At 42.8% G+C, this 24,999-nt stretch overlaps 1 protein-coding gene across 1 annotated transcript in view; it reads left to right on the forward strand.

The window, feature by feature from the left end:
* Positions 1-16,660, forward strand: part of CDK12 (cyclin dependent kinase 12) — a 470,679-nt gene extending 454,019 nt beyond the window's left edge. Inside the window, exon 14 of the mRNA XM_053697993.1 lies at positions 15,255-16,660. Within this exon, the coding sequence (XP_053553968.1) occupies positions 15,255-15,952 (698 nt within the window). The 3' untranslated portion in view covers positions 15,953-16,660. The remainder of the gene's footprint in view (positions 1-15,254) is intronic.
* The last annotated feature ends 8,339 nt before the right edge of the window (positions 16,661-24,999 follow it).

Raw genomic sequence — 24,999 nt, forward strand, 5'->3', positions numbered from 1 at the left:
GGACCTGGTATGCAGACCTAGTGGACATGTCATCTTTGCCACCATGGACACTACCAATGAGGCAGGACCTTCTAATACAAGGTCCTTTCAAACATCCAAATCTAATTTCTCTGCATCTGACTGCTTGGAGATTGAACGCCTAATTCTATCAAAGCGTGGTTTCTCTGAGTCGGTCATTAATACCCTGATTCAAGCTAGAAAGCCTGTCACCAGGAAAATCTACCATAAGATTTGGCGAAAATACCAGATACCAGACGTTCAAACGTTTAGTCAGGCTTTAGTCAGAATCAAGCCTGTTTATAGACCTGTGGCTCCGCCATGGAGTCTGAATTTAGTTCTTTCAGTTCTGCAAGGGGTTCCGTTTGAACCTTTACATTCCATTGATATTAAGCTTTTATCTTGGAAAGTTTTGTTTTTGGTAGCTATCTCTTCTGCTCGAAGAGTTTCAGAGTTATCTGCTTTACAGTGTGATTCACCTTACCTGGTGTTCCATGCAGATAAGGTAGTTTTACGTTCCAAACCCGGTTTTCTTCCTAAGGTTGTGTCTAATAAGAATATTAACCAGGAAATTGTTGTACCTTCTCTGTGCCCTAATCCTTCGTCGAAGAAGGAACGTCTGTTACACAATCTTGATGTGGTTCGGGCTTTAAAGTTCTATTTACAAGCAACTAAGGATTTCAGACAAACAACTTCTTTGTTTGTTATCTATTCTGGTAAGAGGAGAGGTCAGAAGGCGACCGCTACCTCTTTCCTTTTTGCTGAAAAGCATCATCCGTTTGGCCTATGAGACTGCTGGCCAGCAGCCTCCTGAAACAATTACTTCTCATTCTACCAGAGCAGTGGCTTCCACATGGGCTTTTAAAAATGAGGCTTCTGTTGAACAGATTTGTAAGGCAGCGACTTGGTCTTCGCTGCATACTTTTTCCAAATTTTACAAATTCGATACTTTTGCTTCTTCGGAGGCTATTTTTGGGAGAAAGGTTTTACAAGCAGTGGTGCCTTCCGTTTTTAAGGTACCTGTCTTGTTCCCTCCCTTCATCCGTGTCCTAAAGCTTTGGTATTGGTATCCCACAAGTAAAGGATGAACCCGTGGACTGGATACACCTTACAAGAGAAAACAGAATTTATGCTTACCTGATAAATTTCTTTCTCTTGGGGTGTATCCAGTCTACGGCCCGCCCTGGCTATTAAGTTAGGTAGATTTTTTGTTTAAACTACAGTCACCACTGCACCCTATGGTTTCTCCTTTTTCTTCCTAACCTTCGGTCGAATGACTGGGGGGTGGAGCTAGAGGGGGAGCTATATGGACAGCTCTGCTGTGTGCTCTCTTTGCCACTTCCTGTAGGGAAGGAGAATATCCCACAAGTAAATGATGAACCCGTGGACTGGATACACCACAAGAGAGAAATTTATCAGGTAAGCATAAATTCTTTTTTTTTAAGCTGGATTATTAGTTTTGCATCAACAATCATGATACCAAATGTATTCTTTGCAATAGCAGTGAGCATACAGGGTAGTTTAGGTTTTAATATGTATATATAAAATATATATTTAGCTATTAAAGATTTAAAAAAAAAGAATATGTCTGTTAAATACATGTTATTTTCTCTTGTTAAGTGTATCCAGTCCACGGATCATCCATTACTTATGGAATATATTCTCCTTCCCAACAGGAAGCTGCAAGAGTCCACCCACAGCAAAGCTGCTATATAGCTCCTCCCCTAACTGCCATATTCAGTCATTCTCTTGCAAGCCTCAACATAGATACAGATTTGTCCCCCTGTTAAACCTGGACCAAGAGACCAGAGATTCTCTTCTCTGGTGACTATGTCGGGTCCATCTGTCCAAGGGTATGACCTTCCGCAGGTCAGATGGGACAATTGTTACAATAGATGCCAGCCTTTTAGGTTGGGATGCAGTCTGGAACTCCCTGAAGGCTCAGGGATAGTGGACTTAGGAGGAGACCCTCCTTCTAATAAATATTCTGGAACTGGGAGTGATATTCCATGCTCTTCAGACTTGGCCTCAGTTAGCAACTCTGAGGTACATCATACTCAGTCGGACAATATGCACGACTGTGGCTTACATCAGCCATCAAGGGGGAACAGAAGTTCCCTAGCGATGTTAGAAGTCTTACAATAATTTACTGGACAGAGACTCACTCTTGTCTATCAGCTATCCATATCCCAGGTGTTGAGAACTGGGAGGTGGATTTTCTAAGTCGTCAGACTTTTCTTCCGGGGGAGTGGGATTTCCTCCGGAGGTCAAGACCAAGCAGGAGAGGGCTTTGGTGTTTTTGACAGCGCCTGCGTAGCCACGCAGGACCTGGTATGCAGATCTGGTGGACATGTCATCCTTTCCATCACGGTCTCTGCTTCAGAGACAGGTCCCTCTACCTCAGGGTCCTTTCAACCATCTAAATAGAATCAATCTGAGATGGACTGCCTGGAGACTGAACGCTTGATGTTATCAAAGCATGGCTTCTCCGAGTCAGTCATTGATACCTTAATACAGACATGAAAGCCTGTCTCTAGGAAAATTGAACATAGATATGGTGTAAATATCTGATTGTTATGAATCCAAGGGTTACTCATGGAGTAAAGTCTGGATTCCCAGGATATTATCTTTTCTCCAAGATGTTTTTGAGAAAAGGGTTGTCAGCTAATTCCTTAAAAGGGGACAGATTTTTACTCTGTCTATTATTTTGCACAAGCGTCTGGCAGGTATTCTAGACGTTCAGGCATTTGGTCAGGCTTTGGTTAGATCCAAGCCTGTGTTTAAAACTGTTGCTCCGCCATGGAGCTTAAACCTGATTCTTAAGGTTCTTCAAGAAGTTCCGTTTGAACCTTTTTTGTTCCATAGATATCAATCTTTATCTTGGAAAGTTCCTTTTGGGTAGCTAATTCCTCGACTCGTAGAGTCTCCAAGTTATCTGTGTTACAATGTGATTCTCCTTATCTGGTCCTTCGTACGGATAAGGTAGTCCTGCGTACCAACCTGGGTTTTTTCCTAAGGTGGTATCTAACAAGTACATCACTCAAGAGATAGTTGTTCCATGCTTGTATCCTAATCCTTCCTCAAAGAAGGAACGTCTATTACACAATATTGGACGTGGTTTGTGCTTTAAAGTTTTACTTACAAGCTACTACAGTTTTCATCAAACGTTCACCTTGTTTGTTGTCTATTCTGGACAGAGGAGAGGTCAAAGGACTTCAGCAACCTCTCTGTCTTTTTGGTTAAAAAGCATAATTCATTTAGCTTATGAGACTGCTGGACAGCAGCCTCCTGAAGGGATTACAGCTCATTCTACTAGAGCTGTGGTTTTCACTTGGGCCTTTTTTAAATGTGGCTTCTGTTGAACAGATTTACAAGACGGAGTCTTGGTCTGCGCTTCATACTTTTCAAATTTAACAAATTTGATACCTTGCTTCTTCGGAGGCTATTTTTGGGAGAAAGGGTTTTTTACAGGCAGTGGTAACTTCCGTTTAAGTACCTGCCTTGTCCCTCCCATCATCCGTGTACTTTAGCTTTGGTATTGGTATTCCATAAGTAATGGATGATCCGTGGACTGGATACACTTAACAAGAGAAAACATAATTTATGCTTACCTGATAAATGTATTTCTCTTGTAGTGTATCCAGTCCACGGCCCGCCCTGTCACTTTAAGGCAGGTAATTTTTTCATTTGAACTACAGTCACCACTGCACCCTATGGTTTTTCCTTTCTCTGCATGTTTTCGGTCGAATGACTGAATATGGCAGTTAGGGGAGGAGCTATATAGCAGCTTTGCTGTGGGTGGACTCTTGCAGCTTCCTGTTGGGAAGGAGAATATATTCCATAAGTAATGGATGATCCGTGGACTGGATACACTACAAGAGAAATAAATTTATCAGGTAAGCATAAATTATGTTTTTTTTATTTATAACTAATTAACTTAGCGGAATCAGTGCTAAACCATCTTAAGGGAATAGAAGATGCTAGGCTACCCCAGTTGTCACATTTTACAGAGTTTATGCTTTTTCTATGTATTAGTTTGTGATTTGATCAGTAAGGGTTCTTTTGTTCTGAGGGACAGGGAAATTATTTAAAAGATAAAACATAAAATATGCTCATTTAACAAAATAAAGTGGTATCATTCATTGCAAAATTCTTCTGATATGAAGGTATCGTTTTATGTAGCTTACCATTTGTGTTTAATGTCCTTTTAAGATAGTTATTTATTTCCTAAGATATGGAGAGTCCACAACATCATTCAATTACTAGTGGGAATATCACTCCTGGCTAGCAGGAGGCGGCAAAGAGCACCACAGCAAAGCTGTTAAATGTCACTCCCTTACCCATAATCCCCAGCCATTCTCTTTGCCTCTGTCAATGGAGGGGTGAAGTTTTGTTGTCTGAAGAAATATTTTATTTTCTCTTGTTAAGTGTATCCAGTCCACGGATCATCCATTACTTATGGGATATTCTCCTTCCCAACAGGAAGTTGCAAGAGGATCACCCACAGCAGAGCTGCTACATAGCTCCTCCCCTAACTGCCATACCCAGTCATTCTCTTGCAACCCTCAACAAAGATGGAGGTCGTAAGAGGAGAGTGGTGTTTTATACTTAGTTTATTTCTTCAATCAAAAGTTTGTTATTTTTAAATGGTACCGGAGTGTGCTGTTTATCTCAGGCAGTATTTAGAAGAAGAATCTGCCTGCATTTTCTATGATCTTAGCAGAAGTAACTAAGATCCATGGCTGTTCTCACATATTCTGAGGAGTGAGGTAACTTCAGAGAGGGAATAGCGTGCAGGTTTTCCTGCAATAAGGTATGTGCAGTTAACATATTTCTAGGGATGAAATTTGCTAGAAAATACTGCTTATACCAGATTAATGTAAGTAAAGCCTTAAATGCAGTGATAGCTACTGGTATCAGGCTTATTAACAGAGATACATACTATTATAAAAATGTAATATAAAATGTTTGCTGGCATGTTAATCGTTTTTATATATGTTTGGTGACAAAACTTATTGGGGCCTAGTTTTTTTCCACATGGCTGGTTTGATTTCTGCCTAGAGACAGTTTCCTGAAGCTTTCCATTGTTGCAATATGAGTGGGAAGGGCCTATTTTAGTGCTTTTCTGTGCAGCTAAAAATACTGACAGAGACATTCAGCTTCCCTCTGCATGATACAGGACATCTCTGAAGGGCTCAAAAGGCTTCAAAGTCGTGTTTGAGGAGAGTAACAATCACAGTAGACTGGCAGTTGTTGTGACTGTGTTTTAAAAAACGTTTTTGTCATTTAATATTCTGTTTTTGTTATTAAGGGGTTAATCATCCATTTGCAAGTGGGTGCGATGCTCTGCTGACTTGTTACATACACTAAACATTTTGTTAGTGTAACTGCCTTCTTTCACTGTTATTTCAAATTTTCTCAAAATTTGTTTCTCTTAAAGGCACAGTAACGTTTTTTATATTGCTTGTTAACTTGCTTTAAAGTGTTTTCCAAGCTTGCTAGTCTCATTGCTAGTCTGTGCAAACATGTCTGAAACAGAGGATACTTGTTCATTATGTTTAAAAGCCATGGTTGGAGCCCCATAGGAAAATGTGTACTAAATGTATTGATTTCACCTTAAACAGTAAAGATCAGTCTTTATCTATAAAAGAATTGTCACCAGAGGGGTCTGTCGAGGGGGAAGTTATGCCGACTAACTCTCCCCACGTGTCGGACCCTTCGCCTCCCGCTCAAGGGACGCACGCTAATATGGCGCCAAGTACATTGAGGACGCCCATAGCGATTACTTTGCAGGACATGGCTGCAATCATGAATAATACCCTGTCAGAGTTATTATCCAGATTGCCTGAATTGAGAGGCAAGCGCGATAGCTCTGGGGTTAGACGAGATACAGAGCGCGTAGATGCTGTAAGAGCCATGTCTGATACTGCGTCACAATATGCAGAACCTGAGGACGGAGAGCTTCAGTCTGTGGGTGACGTCTCTGATTCGGGGAGACCTGATTCAGAGATTTCTAATTTTAAATTTAAACTTGAGAACCTCCGTGTATTGCTTAGGGAGGTATTAGCTGCTCTGAATGACTGTGACACAATTACAGTGCCAGAGAAATTGTGTAGGCTGGATAAATACTATGCAGTGCCGGGGAGTACTGATGTTTTTCCAATACCTAAAAGGCTTACAGAAATTATTAGTAAGGAGTGGGATAGGCCCGGTGTGCCCTTTTTCCCACCTCCTATATTTAGAAAAATGTTTCCAATAGATGCCACTACACGGGACTTATGGCAGACTGTCCCTAAGGTGGAGGGAGCAGTTTCTACTTTAGCAAAGCGTACCACTATCCCGGTTGAGGACAGTTGTGCTTTTTCAGATCCAATGGATAAAAAATTAGAGGGTTACCTTAAGAAAGTGTTTATTCAACAAGGTTTTATTTTACAGCCCCTTGCATGCATTGCGCCTGTCACTGCTGCGGCGGCATTCTGGTTTGAGGCCCTGGAAGAGGCCATCCATACAGCTCCATTGACTGAAATTGTTGACAAGCTTATAACTATTAAGCTAGCTAACTCATTTGTTTCTGATGCCATTGTTCATTTGACTAAACTAACGGCTAAGAATTCCGGATTCGCCATCCAAGCGCGTAGGGCGCTATGGCTCAAATCCTGGTCAGCTGATGTGACTTCAAAGTCTAAATTACTCAACATTCCTTTCAAGGGGCAGACCTTATTCGGGCCTGGTTTGAAAGAAATTATTGCTGACATTACTGGAGGTAAGGGTCATACCCTTCCTCAGGACAGGGCCAAATCAAAGGCCAAACAGTCTAATTTTCGTACCTTTTGAAATTCCAAGGCAGGTGCAGCATCAACTTCCTCCGCTTCAAGACAAGAGGGAACTTTTGCTCAATCTAAGCAGGCCTGGAAACCTAACCAGTCCTGGAACAAAGGCAAGCAGGCCAGAAAGCCTGCTGCTGCCTCTAAGACAGCATGAAGGAGCGGCCCCTATCTGGCGACGGATCTAGTAGGGGGCAGACTTTTTCTCTTCGCCAGGCGTGGGCAAGAGATGTTCAAGATCCCTGGGCGTTGGAGATCATATCTCAGGGATATCTTCTGGACTTCAAAGCTTCCCCTCCACAAGGGAGATTTCATCTTTCAAGGTTATCTGCAAATCAGATAAAGAAAGAGGCATTCCTACGCTGTGTGCAAGACCTCCTAGTAATGGGAGTGATCCATCCAGTTCCGCGGACGGAACAAGGACAGGGTTTTTATTCAAATCTGTTTGTGGTTCCCAAAAAAGAGGGAACCTTCAGACCAATTTTGGATCTAAAGATCTTAAACAAATTCCTCAGAGTTCCATCATTCAAAATGGAAACTATTCGGACCATCCTACCCATGATCCAAGAGGGTCAGTACATGACCACAGTGGACTTAAAGGATGCCTACCTTCACATACCGATTCACAAAGATCATCATCGGTTCCTAAGGTTTGCCTTTCTAGACCATTACCAATTTGTAGCTCTTCCCTTTGGGTTGGCTACAGCCCCGAGAATCTTTACGAAGGTTCTGGGCTCACTTCTGGCGGTTCTAAGACCGCGAGGCATAGTGGTGGCTCCGTATCTAGACGACATCCTGATACAGGCGTCAAGCTTTCAAATTGCCAAGTCTCATACAGAGATAGTTCTGGCATTTCTGAGATCGCACGGGTGGAAAGTGAACGAGGAAAAGAGTTCTCTATCCCCACTCACAAGAGTCTCCTTCTTAGGGACTCTTATAGATTCTGTAGAGATGAAAATTTACCTGACGGAGTCCAGGTTATCAAAGCTTCTAAATGCTTGCCGTATTCTTCATTCCATTCCGCGCCCTTCGGTGGCTCAGTGTATGGAGGTGATCGGCTTAATGGTAGCGGCAATGGACATAGTGCCATTTGCGCGCCTACATCTCAGACTGCTGCAATTATGCATGCTAAGTCAGTGGAATGGGGATTACACAGATTTGTCCCCTCTGCTAAATCTGGATCAAAAGACCAGAGATTCTCTTCTCTGGTGGTTGTCTCTGGTCCACCTGTCCGAGGGTATGACCTTTTGCAGGCCAGATTGGACAATTGTAACAACAGATGCCAGCCTTCTAGGTTGGGGTGCAGTCTGGAACTCCCTGAAGGCACAGGGATCGTGGACTCAGGAGGAGAAACTCCTTCCGATAAATATTCTGGAGTTAAGAGCAATATTCAATGCTCTTCTGGCTTGGCCTCAGTTAGCAACACTGAGGTTCATCAGATTTCAGTCGGACAATATCACGACTGTGGCTTACATCAACCATCAAGGGGGAACCAGGAGTTCCCTAGCGATGTTAGAAGTCTCAAAAATAATTCGCTGGGCAGAGACTCACTCTTGCCACCTGTCAGCAATCCATATCCCAGGAGAACGTGGAGAACTGGGAGGCGGATTTTCTAAGTCATCAGACTTTTCACCCGGGGGAGTGGGAACTCCATCCGGAGGTGTTTGCTCAATTGATTCATCGTTGGGGCAAACCAGAGTTGGATCTCATGGCGTCTCCCCAGAACGCCAAGCTTCCTTGTTACGGATCCAGGTCCAGGGACCCAGAAGCGACGCTGATAGATGCTCTAGCAGCGCCTTGGTTCTTCAACCTGGCTTATGTGTTTCCACGGTTTCCTCTGCTCCCTCGACTGATTGCCAAAATCAAACAGGGGAGAGCATCGGTGATTCTAATAGCGCCTGCGTGGCCACGCAGGACCTGGTATGCAGACCTAGTGGACATGTCATCCTTTCCACCATGGACTCTGCCTCTAAGACAGGACCTTCTAATACAAGGTCCTTTCAATCATCCAAATCTAATTTCTCTGAGACTGACTGCATGGAGATTGAACGCTTGATTCTATCAAAACGTGGCTTCTCCTAGTCAGTCATTGATACCTTAATACAGACACGAAAGCCTGTTACCAGGAAAATCTATCACAAGATATGGCGTACATATCTTTACTGGTGTGAATCCAAGAATTACTCATGGAGTAAGGTTAGGATTCCTAGGATATTGTCCTTTCTCCAAGAGGGTTTGGACAAAGGATTATCAGCTAGTTCCTTAAAGGGACAGATTTCTGCTCTGTCTATTCTTTTGCACAAGCATCTGGCAGAAGTTCCAGACGTCCAGGCATTTTGTCAGGCTTTGGTTAGAATTAAGCCTGTGTTTAAACCTGTTGCTCCCCCATGGAGCTTAAACTTGGTTCTTAAAGTTCTTCAAGGAGTTCCGTTTGAACCCCTTCATTCCATTGATATTAAGCTTTTATCTTGGAAAGTTCTGTTTTTGATGGCTATTTCCTCGGCTCGGAGAGTCTCTGAGCTATCTGCCTTACAATGTGATTCTCCTTATCTGATTTTTCATGCAGATAAGGTAGTTCTGCGTACCAAACCTGGGTTTTTACCTAAGGTGGTTTCTAACAAGAATATCAATCAAGAGATTGTTGTTCCATCATTGTGTCCTAATCCTTCTTCAAAGAAGGAACGTCTTTTACATAATCTGGACGTAGTCCGTGCCTTGAAGTTTTACTTACAAGCTACTAAAGATTTTCGTCAAACATCTTCCCTGTTTGTCGTTTATTCTGGACAGAGGAGAGGTCAAAAAGCTTCGGCAGACTCTTTCCTTTTGGCTTTGGAGTATTATACGCCTAGCCTATGAGACTGCTGGACAGCAGCCCCCTGAAAGAATTACAGCTCATTCTACTAGAGCTGTGGCTTCCACCTGGGCCTTTAAAAATGAGGCCTCTGTTGAACAGATTTGCAAGGCCGCGACTTGGTCTTCGCTTCACACTTTTTCAAAATTTTACAAATTTGATACTTTTGCTTCTTCGGAGGCTGTTTTTGGGAGAAAGGTTCTTCAGGCAGTGGTTCCTTCCACTTAATCCCTGCCTTGTCCCTCCCATCATCCGTGTACTTTAGCTTTGGTATTGGTATCCCATAAGTAATGGATGATCCGTGGACTGGATACACTTAACAAGAGAAAACATAATTTATGCTTACCTGATAAATTTATTTCTTTTGTAGTGTATCCAGTCCACGGCCCGCCCTGTCATTTTAAGGCAGGTCTAAAATTTAATTAAACTACAGTCACCACTGCACCCTATGGTTTCTCCTTTCTCTGTTTGTTTCGGTCGAATGACTGGATATGGCAGTTAGGGGAGCAGCTATGTAGCAGCTCTGCTGTGGGTGATCCTCTTGCAACTTCCTGTTGGGAAGGAGAATATCCCATAAGTAATGGATGATCCGTGGACTGGATACACTACAAGAGAAATAAATTTATCAGGTAAGCATAAATTATGTTTTTTTAAATGTATTATTTCCGCTTCAAGCAAGATTTTGGGTTTAGGTGTAGTCCACGTTAATCTCTTCAGTAGAGTAGTGGTGGCTTTAAGCAGTTAGGAAGTTATGCTTTGTTTCCTAACATATTGCTTCCCTAAGTATAGAAAGCCAGAGTTAGGTTACTCTGTTCTTTCTTTTTTCCACAGGTCTCTGTAAAGAGTTTGTGTCCTTTCACACCTGATGAGCTGTCTCCCTGCCGGACAGCTGGATTGCAGGTAATTGCCTTTTTTGTCTCTAGATATTAGAGATTGGTACTTAGGAAATTTTAGCTGCATTTTTTCATGGGACATATAAAACCTTTAATTAGGGTATTTTCTGGCAGACGGCAGGCACTGTATATATGAGACAGGGAGACTAAGGGGTTAAATGCTTTTTATTGGAAATAAAGCATATCCCTTTATTTTGTGGCTCATGTGTTGTGGGTTACGATGTTGACAACTTTGATTGTGTGGGCTTATTTGAATTTTCCGAGGTTTTGCTCTAGAGGGGGCGGTTTCTTTTTTCTCCTGCAACAGATACGCGCGCGTTTACTCTGCTATGCTGTTTCTGGTCAGATATGTAATGCGTCTTCCGCATTTAGTAAGCAGAGTAACGTCACTGGCCGACTTGTTTTCTGTTTCCTTCATTCCGGGCTTAGTGTCTGTCGCAAGGGTCAGAAGGAGAGTGTTTGGAACGGCTGGGGAATTCTCTGTTTTATTTGCTTATGCAGAGTATTTGTTGCAAGGTCAGGTAGGACACCTAAGTTCAGCTGAGGTGCAGAGGTCCTGTCTTAGTTATTTTTCTGTTGAAAGTTTTTAAGTGTAAGGGTCACAGCAGGCTCTGATTGCTTATTTTCTCGCTCTGTGTCTTAAAGTGACAGTATCAACTTTAATTATTACATTTTAATTTATTTTTATTATTATGGACATGGATCAAGACTGTGTCTTTTGATAATTGTTTGTTATGCCTTAAGGAACAAATTGTTTTGCCTATGCAATTCTGTGCTGTATGCTTAGCTAGAACTCTTGAATTTAAAGATACGTTGTTGCCCTCTGAGCTCAATAGTCTGTCAGGATGATGCTGTTCAGGCAATGCTACAGCTTTCTCCTCAAACGTCCCAAGCTTCATTGGTGTCTCATGCAGTGCTCTGCGGTTCCTCTCATCCTCCTGGAGGATTATATTTGCCTGCAGATTTTGCCACTTAGATATCTTCTGCAGTATCTGCCGCATTATCTGTTTTTCCTGTTTTAGGGAAACGCAAGAGGAAGACTAAACATTTATCAGATGCTAAGGTGTCTGTTTCAGCTGCTAATATGCAGGTTGTCCTTCCTCATAAGTCTGATGGGGAGGATACCTCGGTAGCTTCTGAGGGTGAGATTTCAGATTCAGGATCGGATCAAGTGGGGGGCAGACTTTCCCTGTTTTGTCAAGCCTGGATATGAGATGTCCCAGATCAATGTGCTGTGGACATAGTATCTCAGGGTTACAAAATAGAATTCAAATCCTTTCTTCCCTTGGGCAGGTTCCACCTCTCAAGACTATCTACAGATCAGGTAAAAAGAGGCATTCTTGAACTGTGTTCAGGACCTTTTTTACCTGGGAGTGATTGTTCCAGTTCCAATAAGGGAACAGGGTCTAGGATTTTATTCAAACACCTATTTGTGGTTCCCAAAAAAGAGGGAACTTTTAGACCTATTTAAGATCTAAAGTGTCTCAAGTTTCTCAGGGTGCCGTCCTTCAAAATGGAAACATCGTTCCACTCTGCCTCTGGTCCAAGAGGGTCAGTTCATGACGACCATAGATTTGAAGGATGCATATCTTTATGTTCCCATCCACAGGGATCATCTAAAATTCCTGATATTTGCTTTTCTGGACCCTTTTAGTTTGTGGCTCTTCCGTTTGGCATTGCCACAGCTCCCAGAATTCTCTCAAATATTCTGGGGGCTCTTTTGGCGGTGATCAGGTCTCAAGGAATTGCAGTAGCGCCCTATCTGGACAACTTATTGGTTCGGGCACCATCTTTTCAACAAGCAAACTCTTATACAGAGATCTTGTTATCTTTTCTACGTTCCCACGTTTGGAAAGTGAATCTGGAAAAGAGTTTCCTTGTTCCAGCTACAAGGGTTGTTTTCTTAAGGACCATTATAGATTTCCTATCTATGAAGATTTTTCTGACAGAGGTCAGAAAATCCAAAATTCTTGCCTCTTCAGTCTACCGTTCAGCCATCAGTAGCTCAATGTATGGAGGTAATTGGTCTGATGGTCGCTTCCATGGACATCATTCTCCATCTGAGAGCTCTGCAGTTATGTATGCTCAGACAGTGGAACGGAAATCATTCAGATCTGTCTCAGAGGATAGTTCTAGACCAGTTGACAAGGGGCTCTCTCCCATGGGGGTTCTCTCAGGAGCATCTGTCTCAGGGCACATGCTTTCGGAGACCTCCTTGGGTGATTGTAACCGCGAACCCCAGTCTGCTAGGCTGGGGAGCAGTCTGGGACTCGTTGAAGGCGCAGGGTCTATGGACTCGGGAGGAATCTGCTCTCCCCATAAATGTTTTGGAGTTGAGAGCAATTTTATATGCTCTGATGCTTTGGCCTCAGTTGTCTTTAGTCCTGTTTATTAGATTCCATTGGGACAACATCACCTCATTGGCTTACATCAACCACCAGGGAAGAACCCGGAGTTCCTTAGCCATGAAGGAGGTGGCTCGGATTATTCAGTGGGTGGAAGTTTTCAATTGTTGCCTATCTTCTATCCACATTCCAGGAGTGGAAATCTAGGAAGCAGCTATTCTGAGCAGATAGACATTTCATCCCGGAGAAGTTTTCCAGGTTAACCCTCAGACAGGGGGTGTCGGAGTTGGATCTGATGGTGTCTCGGCTGAACGCCAAACTTCCAAGGTACGGTTCAAGGTCAAGAGATCCGCAGGCCTCTCTGATAGATGCTCTGGCGGTTCCTTGAGTTTTCGGTCTAGCATATGTTTCCTCCGTTTGCACTCCTTCCACAAGTCATTGTTCGTATCAAACAGGAGAGAGTGTCAGTAATTCTAATAGCTCCTGCATGGCCTTGCAGGATCTGGTATGCAGATCTAGTGAAAATGTCATCTCTGCCACCTTGGAGGTTACCTCTGAGGAAGGACCTTCTAGTTCAGGGTCCTTTTCTCCATCCAAATCTTGTTTCTCTGAAGCTGTCTGCTTGGAGTTTGAACACTTAGTTCTGGCTAAGCGTGGGTTTTCTGAGTCGGTCATTGAAACCATGCTGCAGGCTCGCAAGCCTGTAACTCGTAAGATTTACCATAAGGTATGGCGTAAATACCTTTATTGGTGTGATTCGAAGGGCTTCTCTTGGAGTTGGGTCAGGATTCCTAGGATTTTGTCTCTTCTCCAGGATGGTCTAGAGAGAGGTTTATCACAGTTCTTTGAAAGGTCAGATTTCTGCTTTATCCATTTTGCTTCATAAGCGTCTGGCTGATGTTCCTTTTGTCAGGCCTTGGTTAGAATCAGGCCTGTGTTTAAACCTGTTTCTCCTCCTTGGAGCCTTAACCTTGTTCTTAAAGTTTTGCAGCAGGCTCCGTTTTAGCCAATGCATTTCATAAATATTAAGTTGTTATCTTGGAAGGTTTTGTTTCTTATTGGCTTCTGTTACTTCTCTTTCCTTCTGGTTAAGAAGTATGATTAATTTCTTTGAGACTGCTGGTCAGCAGCCTCCTGAGAGAATTATGGCTCATCCCACTAGGGCTGTCTCCTTCTTGGGCTTTCAAAAATGAAGCTTCTGTGGAACAGATTTGCAAGTCTGCAACTTGGTCTTCTTTGCATACTTTTTTCAAATTTGATACTTTTGCCTTGGCTGAGGCCTCTTTTTGGGAGAAAGGTTCTTCAAGCAGTGGTGCCTTCTGTTTAGGTCTGCCTGTCTTGTTCTCCCTCCCTATTAATTCTGTGTCCTCTAGCTTGGGAATTGGTTCCCACTAGTAATTGAATGACGTTGTGGACTCTCCATATATTGGGAAAGAAAACAAAATCTATGCTTACCTGATAAATTAATTTCATTCCGGATATGGAGAGTCCACGACCCCTCCCTTAATTCAGACAGTTTTTTTATCGACTAAACCTCAGGCACCTCTGCACCTTTGTGTTATTCCTTTTTCTATTTCCCTTTTGTTCAAATAACTGGGGATTATGGGTAGGGGAGTGACATTTAACAGCTTTGCTGTAGTGCTCTTTGCCTCCTCCTGCTGGCCAGGAGTCATATTCCTACTAGTAATTTAATGACATCGTGGAATCTCCATATCTGGAAAGAAAGAAATTTATCAGGTAAGCATAAATTTTGTTTTTTGGAGAGTGGATGCTGCTAGCGAGTTTGATCATGTGACTACCAGTACTAGATCCTGTGATTTGCACCAACAAGTATATTGTCAGTGACTTTCCTTACAGTTTTTGTTTCCTTGTCTGACACAGAAGAAATAGATTAGTAACTGCCTTTGATTCAAAGTTAAAGGGACATTGGTCTGTAAATGTACTTCCCAATTATGTACGGTATTTTACTTGAGGGAGTGTATAAAATAGTTAACAAAAAGCTTCTTTACTTTTTATATTCTGTCAATGGAAACAGCTGATGTTGCCTTTTGAAATTGTCGCCTATACTCAAGTATTTGCATTATAAACTAGGGACAGCAACAGGGGGCGAGAAAGCTCAGCCCATTTGAAGGGGTGTAGCTGCAGCAAAATTAAATGGAATTTGAACTTGTATCTGCTTGCTTGAGTACATTGTCCCATTAAGTTTTGGTTCAGTATCAAAATGGTGTTTATATTTTTATAATCTCTGCCTGTTACATTTGGAAATTGATCTAAAGAAATTTATATTAATAAAACTAAAATTGTATTAGCAATTGTTATATGTTTATTTGTTTTGTTTGTTTAGATGGCATCAAAGGAAATAATGCTGCTGCTCTTCATCCTCCTATTTTACCTCCAGAGAAGAGACCACCAGAGCCTCCTGGGCCACCACCTCATCCTACGCTATCATCTCTTCCATCTCTCCCAGAAAAAGACAGAAATGATGCAAACCAAACTGCAAATGCTGCACTTATGCAGTTGTTTTCTCATCCTGAGACAGATCTACCCTTAGTAAAGGTCATTAGGGAAAGGCAAACACAGCTTCCACCTCCAGACTACTCGCAAGCCTTGCCCACCAGGACTTATAGCTCTGAGATGCCAGAGGACATCTTTAATGCTGGGCCAGAAGATAGAGACTCAGGGCAGCTGCTAGAAGAGGGCTCTCCGCCAACTTTAGGGAAAAGTAGGACATTATTTGGACAGTTGGAGGAAGCAAGTAGCTACCAGGGATCAGGATCTCTTCAGTTTCCAGGAGACCAAGACCTCAGGTTCACTAGAATCCCACTAGGGATGCAATCTGGTTCAGTGCTTCCATCTGGACAGCAAGATGGGAGCTGTAATAGCTCTAATGTATATCAAGACGCCAAAATTCCAAATTATGAGTTGGGAACAGGGACAACCTCAGCAGGGACAAACCAAACCTGGGGGGCTCCAACTCAGGCATTCAATAAAGTGTATCGGGCACCTCCAAGAGGAGGTCATGGAAAAGGGGTGCCTTACTGAAAGTTAATTAGCCTACCTGATATTCTAAGCAGGTCTATTAAAAAGGTAATTGCTGTGAGCTGCCATGAGACTGAATCCTGCAAGGCCCTCCCACAGATACTCTTAGTGAACAGCAGGAGGTGGGTTTGACCATTAATGGAGGGATTCATTTCAGGCAGTCGCTAAGTCAATCAATTGTGTAATGTCTACAAACGAGTGTAAGACAACTGCACAATGAAGTGCTCCTCAGCATTGTTTTGTTTTTCACGTTTACTCCTGCTGCGTTTGTCTAGACTCTAGCTGAGCATTGTACTAGTCCGTCTGTGATGGCATATAATGCTCTTATAAAGCCACCAAACGGTTAAAAGGTTGGTTGCATTGTGAATACACTTTAAAAATACATAAACGAATACCTCGTTCTAAGCCAGAGGAGGCCCTTTTAAATGAAGTACTGCTTTCTCTGGCGGTAGAATGGGGTGGGTTTTTCTCAGAAAACTGTAACCTAACTGAGAACTCACTGGAATGCAGCTGGCTGTGTATAAACTTGTTTTCTCTTTATTTTTAAGCAAGTTGGTTTTTGCATCATAAACTGATGGACTTGATATATCAACTTTTGCCCCAAAACAATGTTTTGCGTTTTTTTTAGTTTTGTTTTTTTGTTCCACCACCCCCAAAGTACCAATAATTTTGCTGCCCATAAGGGAAAAATTAAAAATATCTCGGCACGAATGATTCAGTGCTCTGACCTTTTTTGTGTGTGTGTATATCTATGTATGTATGTATATGTATATATATATATATATATATATATATATATATATATGTGTGTGTGTGTGTGTTTATATATATATATATATATATATATATATATATATATATATATATATATATATATATACTGTTAAACTTGTCTTTTTTTATTTTGCAGATGAAATTTGGACCTTTTTTTTAAAATATGTTGACGGGCTTAGACAATAAATAATTATATAAACTATTTCTTGTGGTGATTTAAATTTTCTTTTGTTAGTCAATCTCAAAGCTACATGCAACATTGAGCAAACATTAAACTTAAAGGTTCATGAAAGTGAAAGTATATCCAGATATGTCCAAGAGCAGCAATTGGAAGCTATTGCATTGCTACTCCTGAGCCTACCTAGGTATGGTTTTCAATAAAGGATACCAAGAGGACAAAGTAAATGTGATAATATAAGTAAATTGAGAAGTCTATTAAAATTGAATGCTCTAACTGAATAATAGAAGTTTAATTTTGACTTGTGTCCCTTTTAATAGTTTATATTCTGTGCCTGTTTCTATGTTCATTTGATAAATGCTTTCTTTGTATTTGTTATAGTTAATCTGTAAAAAGTGTTCTGTGGACCATTTTAAAGTATGAATCTATTGATAAAACTCCCAGCAAAACAATCCAGTGCAATAAAAAAACAAGGACGGCAAAGTCCCTGGGAGGTGCGCTCGTGTATGCAAGCGATATATGTGAACTGTGCAGGCCGCACTCTTACAACGAAGGAGAAAATCCAGCGATATCAACCTAGAAGGAAAGAAGAAAAGAGAGACGTCACATTGTGTAGTACGAACAAAATTCAGCACAAGACCGTAACCCTGAGCCCCTAGCAGTGGAGACTCACAGAGCAGGCCGCTTCTTTTCTTCTTTCCTTCCAGTGCAATAAAAGGTGTGCACCACCCCACAACTCGCATCAGAAAACAGATCTTAAAATAACCACAAAGTCTTTTGATAGCTAGCCCAGGCAGATCTTCCCCAACTTCAAAAAGTGACTCCACTTGTTAAATAAGCAACTGTAACAAAAACTGGATGATAGCATATCACAAGGACCCATTACTTGATAGCATGTAGAATGTTGGTTTAGTCACATTTAGATGACATCACAATGCATTCTAAACCGTAGACTGGGACCTTAAAAGACCACTCAATGCAGTAGAATTGCATAGTTAAAGGGACACTGAACCCACATTTTTTCTTTCGTGATTCAGATAGAGCATGCAATTTTAAGCCAAACTTTCTAATTTACTCCTATTAACATTTTTTCTTCGTTCTCTTGCTATCTTTATTTGAAAAAGAATGGATATAAGCTTCTTTTGTTCAGAACTCTGGACAACACTTTTTTTATTGGTGAATGAATTTATCCACCAATCAGTAAGAACAACCCAGGTTGTTCACCAAAAATGGGCCGGCATCTAAAAGAGAATGCAGAAAATTTTATATTGGAGTAAATTAGAAAGTTGCTTAAAATGTCATGCTCTATCTGAATCACAAAAGAAAAACATTGGGTTGTGTCCCTTTAACAAGTACATAATGCAAAGACAATGCAATAGCACTTACTCTGAATGTCAAATAAGCAGTAGATTTCTCTTGTAAGGTGTATCCAGTCCACGGATTCATCCAATACTTGTGGGATACTCTCCTTCCCAACAGGAAGCTGCAAGAGGATCACCCACAGCAGAGCTGTCTATATAGCTCCTCCCCTAACTGCCTCCCCCAGTCATTCTCTTGCAGCTCTCGACAAGGGAAGTAGCTAGAGGTGGTGAATTAATGTAGTTTATCTTCAATCAAAAGTTTATTATTTTCAAATGGTACCGGAGTTGTACTATTTTGGCCTCAGGCAGAAAGTTGAAGAAGAGTCTTTCTGAGGTTTTTGATGATTTTAGCTGTTTGTAACTAAGGTCCACTGCTGTTCTCACACATAACTGAAGAGATGGGTAACTTCAGCTGGGGGAATAGCGTGCAGGATTACCTGCTCTGAGGTATGTGCAGTTTAAATTTTTCTAGAGAGATAAGCTAGAAAATGCTGACAGTGCCTGATTTGTTTAAGGTAAGCCTGATTACAGTGATTTAATAACGACTGGTATCATGCTTGCTGTAAAGGGTAATATTTTTGTTATTTACTCTCATTACGTAATAGATTTAATGTTTGCTTGATGTATATAAACGTTTATTACTAATGGTGATAAAACTTTATTCTGGGGCCTAGTTTTTCCACGTGGCTGACTAGATTTTGCCTAGGGATAGTTTTTTAAGGCCCTCTCACTGTGAGTACATGTTGGGAGGGGCCTATTTTCGCGCCCTAAGTGCGCAGTAGTTTTTGCAGCTTGAGACATCCAGCTTCCCTAAAGGAGTCCCCTGACATATAGGACCCCTCTAAAGGGTTTTTGTGCCTTCCAAAGTCGTTGTTTGGGCAGGTAGGAGCCACAGTAGAGCTGTGGCAGTTGGTTGTGACTGTTTAAAAACGGTTATATCGTTTTTTTAATCCGGTTTTGAAACTAAGGGGTTAATCATCCATTTGCAAGTGGGTGCAATGCTATTTCAGTCTATTATACACACTGTAAAAATAATTTACTGCTTTTTTCACTGTTTTGCAATTTGTGATCGTTTTTTTTTCTCTTAAAGGCACAGTACCGTTTTTATTTTTTGCTTGTTCACAGTTATTAAAGTGTTTTCCAAGCTTGCTGGTCTCATTACTAGTCTGTTTAAACATGTCTGACATAGAGGAAACTCATTGTTCATTATGTTTAGAAGCCATTGTGGAACCCCCTCTTAGAATATGTACCAAATGCACTGATTTTACTATAGATTACAAAGACCATATTCTGGCTTTAAAAAATTTATCACCAGAAGAAATTGACAAGGAGGAAGTTATGCCGTCTAACTCTCCCCACGTGTCAGAACCTATAACTCCCGCTCAGGGGACGCCAAGTAAATCTAGCGCGCCCATTGCATATACCTTACAAGACATGGCGGCAGTTATGAGTCATACCCTTACAGAGGTATTATCTAAACTGCCAGGATTACAAGGAAAGCGAGACAGCTCTGGGACTAGAATAAATACAGAGCTCTCTGATGCTTTAGTGGCTATGTCTGATACACCCTCACAATGTACTGAAGCCGAAGCAGGGGAGCTTCAATCTGTGGGTGATTTTTCTGATTCAGGGAAGATACTTCAACCTGATTCTGATATGTCTACATTTAAATTTAAGCTTGAACACCTCCGCATCTTGCTCAGGGAGGTTTTAGCAACTCTGGACGACTGTGACGCTATTGTAGTTCCAGAGAAATTATGTAGATTGGATAAATACTATGCAGTACCTATTTACACTGATGTTTTTCCAATCCCTAAGAGGTTTTCTGAAATTATTACTAAGGAATGGGATAGACCAGGTGTACCGTTCTCTCCCCCTCCTGTTTTAAAAAGATGTTTCCAATAGACGCCGCTACACAGGACTTGTGGCAGACGGTCCCTAAGGTGGAGGGAGCAGTTTCTACTCTAGCTAAGCGTACCACTATCCCTGTCGAGGACAGTTGTGCTTTTCTAGATCCAATGGACAAAAAATTAGAGGGTTACCTTAAGAAAATGTTTTCAACAAGGGTTTATTCTCCAGCCTCTTGCATGCATTGCCCCAGTCACTGCTGCTGAGGCTTTCTGGTTTGAGTCTCTAGAGGAGGCTCTACAGGTTGAAACCCCGTTGGAAGATATTATTGACAAGCTTAAGGCCCTTAAGCTAGCCAATTCATTTGTTTCTGACGCCGTTGTTCATTTAACCAAGCTAACGGCTAAAAATTCAGGTTTTGCTATTCAGGCGCGTAGGGAGCTATGGATTAAATCATGGTCAGCTGACGTGACTTCAAAGTCTAAACTTCTCAACATTCCCTTCAAAGGACAGACCCTATTCGGGCCTGGACTGAAGATCATTTTTGACATCACTGGAGGCAAAGGTCATGCCCTTCCTCAAGGCAGGTCCAACAAATTAAGGACCAAACAGTCTAGTTTTCGGCCCTTTCGAAACTTTAAGAGTGGCGCAGCTTCAACTTCCTCTAACACAAAACAAGACGGAACTTTTGCCCAGTCTAAGCCGGTCTGGAGACCTAACCAGGCTTGGAACAAGGGGAAACAGGCCAAAAAGCCTGCTGCTTTCTCTAATACAGCATGAAGGAGCAGCCCCCGATCCGGAAACGGATCTAGTAGGCGGCAGACTCTCTCCCTCTCTTCGCCGAGGATCCCTGGGCATTGGAAAATTTATCTGCAAACCAGATAAAGAGAGAGGCATTCTTACATTGTGTTCAAGACCTACTAGTTATGGGAGTGATCCACCCAGTTCCGCAGGAGGAACAGGGGCAGGGCTTCTATTCAAATCTGTTTGTAGTTCCCAAGAAAGAGGGAACATTCAGACCAATCTTAGATCTCAAGATCTTAAACAAATTTCTCAGAGTTCCATCCTTCAAGATGGAGACTATTCGAACCATCCTTCCTATGATCCAGGAGGGTCAATATATGACTACCGTGGACTTAAAGGATGCTTATCTTCATATCCCGATACACAAAGATCATCGTTTTCTCAGGTTTGCCTTTCTAGACAGGCACTACCAGTTTGTGGCTCTTCCCTTCGAGTTGGCCACGGCACCAAGAATCTTTACAAAGGTTCTAGGGTCCCTCCTAGCGGTCCTAAGGCCGCGGGGTATAGCAGTAGCCCCTTACTTAGACGACATTCTGATACAGGCGTCGACTTTTCAAATCGCCAGGTCCCATACGGACATTGTTCTGGCATTTCTGAGGTCCCATGGGTGGAAGGTGAACGAAGAAAAGAGTTCGCTATCACCTCTAACAAAAGTTTCATTTCTAGGGACTCTGATAGGTAAATCTTCATTTCTACCGAATCTAACGAAGGCCAGATTGTCAAAACTTCTAGACTCTTGCCGTGCTCTTTATTCCACTTCTTGTCCTTCAGTGGCTCAGTGTATGGAAGTAATCGGTTTAATGGTAGCGGCAATGGACATAGTACCATTTGCCCGCCTACATCTTAGACCGCTGCAACTTTGCATGCTCAGTCAGTGGAATGGGGATTACACAGATTTGTCCCCTCTACTAAATCTGGATCAAGAAACCAGGGATTCTCTTCTCTGGTGGCTATGTCAGGTCCATCTGTCCAAGGGGATGAGCTTCCGCAGGCCAGATTGGACTATAGTAACGACAGATGCCAGCCTTCTGGGCTGGGGTGCAGTCTGGAACTTCCTGAAGGCTCAGGGCTTGTGGACTCAGGAGGAGGCACTCCTTCCGATAAACATTCTAGAACTAAGAGCGATTTTCAATGCTCTTCAGGCGTGGCCTCAGCTTGCTGGGGTCAGGTTCATCAGATTTCAGTCGGACAATATCACGACTGTAGCCTACATCAACCATCAGGGGGGAACAAGGAGTTCCCTAGCAATGTTGGAGGTTTCAAAGCTAATTCTATGGGCAGAATTTCACTCTTGCCATCTATCTGCTATCCATATCCCAGGAATCGAGAACTGGGAGGCGGATTTTCTAAGTCGGCAGACTTTTCATCTGGGAGAATGGGAACTCCATCCGGAGGTATTTGCTAAGTTGATTCAACTTTGGGGCAAACCAGAACTGGATCTCATGGCGTCTCGCCAGAACACCAAGCTTCCTTGTTACGGGACCAGGTCCAGGGACCCCAAGGCAATGCTGATAGATGCTCTAGCAGCACCTTGGTCCTTCAACCTGGCTTATGTGTTTCCACCGTTTCCTCTGCTCCCTCGTCTGATTGCCAAGATCAGGCAGGAGAGAGCTTCAGTGATTTTGATAGCACCTGCGTGGCCACACAGGACTTGGTATGCAGACCTGGTGGACATGTCATCCTGTCCACCATGGACTCTGCCGCTGAGGCAGGACCTTCTACTTCAGGGTCCTTTCAACCATCCAAACCTAATTTCTCTTGTTAAGTGTATCCAGTCCACGGATCTTAAGCTAGCTAACTCATTTGTTTCTGATGTCATTGTTTATTTGACTAAACTAATGGCTAAGAATTCCGGATTCGCCATCCAGGCGCGTAGGGCGCTATGGCTCAAATCCTGGTCAGCTGATGTGACTTCAAAGTCTAAATTACTCAACATTCCTTTCAAGGGGCAGACCTTATTCGGGCCTGGTTTGAAAGAAATTATTGCTGACATTACTGGAGGTAAGGGTCATACCCTTCCTCAGGACAGGGCCAAATCAAAGGCCAAACAGTCTAATTTTCGTGCCTTTCGAAATTTCAAGGCAGGTGCAGCATCAACTTCCTCTGCTTCAAAACAAGAGGGAACTTTTGCTCAATCCAAGCAGGCCTGGAAACCTAACCAGTCCTGGAACAAGGGCAAGCAGGCCAGAAAGCCTGCTGCTGCCTCTAAGACAGCACGAAGGAGCGGCCCCCTATCCGACAACGGATCTAGTAGGGGGCAGACTCTCTCTCTTCGCCCAGGCGTGGGCAAGAGATGTTCAGGATCCCTGGGCGTTGGAGATCATATCTCAGGGATATCTTCTGGACTTCAAAGCTTCTCCTCCACAAGGGAGATTTCACCTTTCAAGATTATCTGCAAACCAGATAAAGAAAGAGGCATTCCTAAGCTGCGTACAAGATCTCCTTGTAATGGGAGTGATCCATCCAGTTCCGCGGACGGAACAAGGACAGGGGTTTTATTCAAATCTGTTTGTGGTTCCCAAAAAAGAGGGAACCTTCAGACCAATTTTGGATTTAAAGATCCTAAACAAATTCCTCAGAGTTCCGTCATTCAAGATGGAAACTATTCGAACCATTTTACCCATGATCCAAGAGGGTCAGTACATGACCACAGTGGACTTAAAGGATGCCTACCTTCATATTCCGATTCACAAGAATCGTCGTCAGTTCCTGAGGTTTGCCTTTCTAGACAGGCATTACCAATTTGTAGCTCTTCCATTCGGGTTGGCTACAGCCCCAAGAATGTTTACAAAGGTTCTGGGCTCACTTCTGGCGGTCCTAAGACCGCGAGGCATAGCGGTGGCTCCTTACCTGGACGACATCCTGATACAGGCGTCAAGCTTTCAAATTGCCAAATCTCATACAGAGATAGTTCTGGCATTCCTGAGGTCGCATGGGTTGAAAGTGAACGAAGAAAAGAGTTCTCTATCTCCTCTCACAAGGGTTTCCTTCCTAGGGACTCTAATAGATTCTGTAGAAATGAAAATTTACCTTATGGAGTCCAGGTTATCAAAACTTTTAAATGCTTGCCGTGTTCTTCACTCCATTCCGCGCCCCACGGTGGCTCAGTGCATGGAAGTAATCGGTTTAATGGTAGCGGCGATGGACATAGTGCCATTCGCGCGCCTGCATCTCAGACCGCTGCAATTCTGCATGCTCAGTCAGTGGAATGGGGATTACACAGATTTGTCCCCTCTACTAAATCTGGATCAGGAAACCAGAGATTCTCTTCTCTGGTGGTTATCTCGGGCCCATCTGTCCAAGGGTATGACCTTTTGCAGACCAGATTGGACAATTGTAACAACAGATGCCAGCCTTCTAGGTTGGGGTGCAGTCTGGAACTCCCTGAAGGCTCAGGGTTCATGGACTCAGGAGGAGAAACTCCTCCCAATAAATATTCTGGAGTTAAGAGCAATATTCAATGCTCTTCTGGCTTGGCCTCAGCTAGCAACACTGAGGTTCATCAGATTTCAGTCGGACAACATCACGACTGTGGCTTACATCAACCATCAAGGGGGAACCAGGAGTTCCCTAGCGATGTCAGAAGTCTCCAAGATAATTCGTTGGGCAGAAACTCACTCTTGCCACCTGTCAGCGATCCATATCCCAGGTGTAGAGAACTGGGAGGCGGATTTTCTAAGTCGTCAGACTTTTCATCCGGGGGAATGGGAACTCCATCCGGAGGTGTTTGCTCAATTGGTTCTCCGTTGGGGCAAACCAAAATTGGATCTCATGGCATCTCGCCAGAACGCCAAGCTTCCTTGTTACGGATCCAGGTGCAGGGACCCAGAAGCGGCACTGATAGATGCTCTAGCAGTGCCTTGGTTCTTCAACCTGGCTTAAGTGTTTCCACCGTTTCCTCTGCTCCCTCGTCTGATTGCCAAAATCAAACAGGAAAGAGCATTGGTGATATTGATAGCGCCTGCGTGGCCACGCAGGACCTGGTATGCAGACCTAGTGGACATGTCATCCTTTCCACCATGGACTCTGCCTCTGAGACAAGACCTTCTAATAAAAGGTCCTTTCAATCATCCAAATCTACTTTC

This window comes from Bombina bombina, chromosome 1, assembly GCF_027579735.1.
Source record: "Bombina bombina isolate aBomBom1 chromosome 1, aBomBom1.pri, whole genome shotgun sequence".
NCBI classification, from domain to species: domain Eukaryota; kingdom Metazoa; phylum Chordata; class Amphibia; order Anura; family Bombinatoridae; genus Bombina; species Bombina bombina.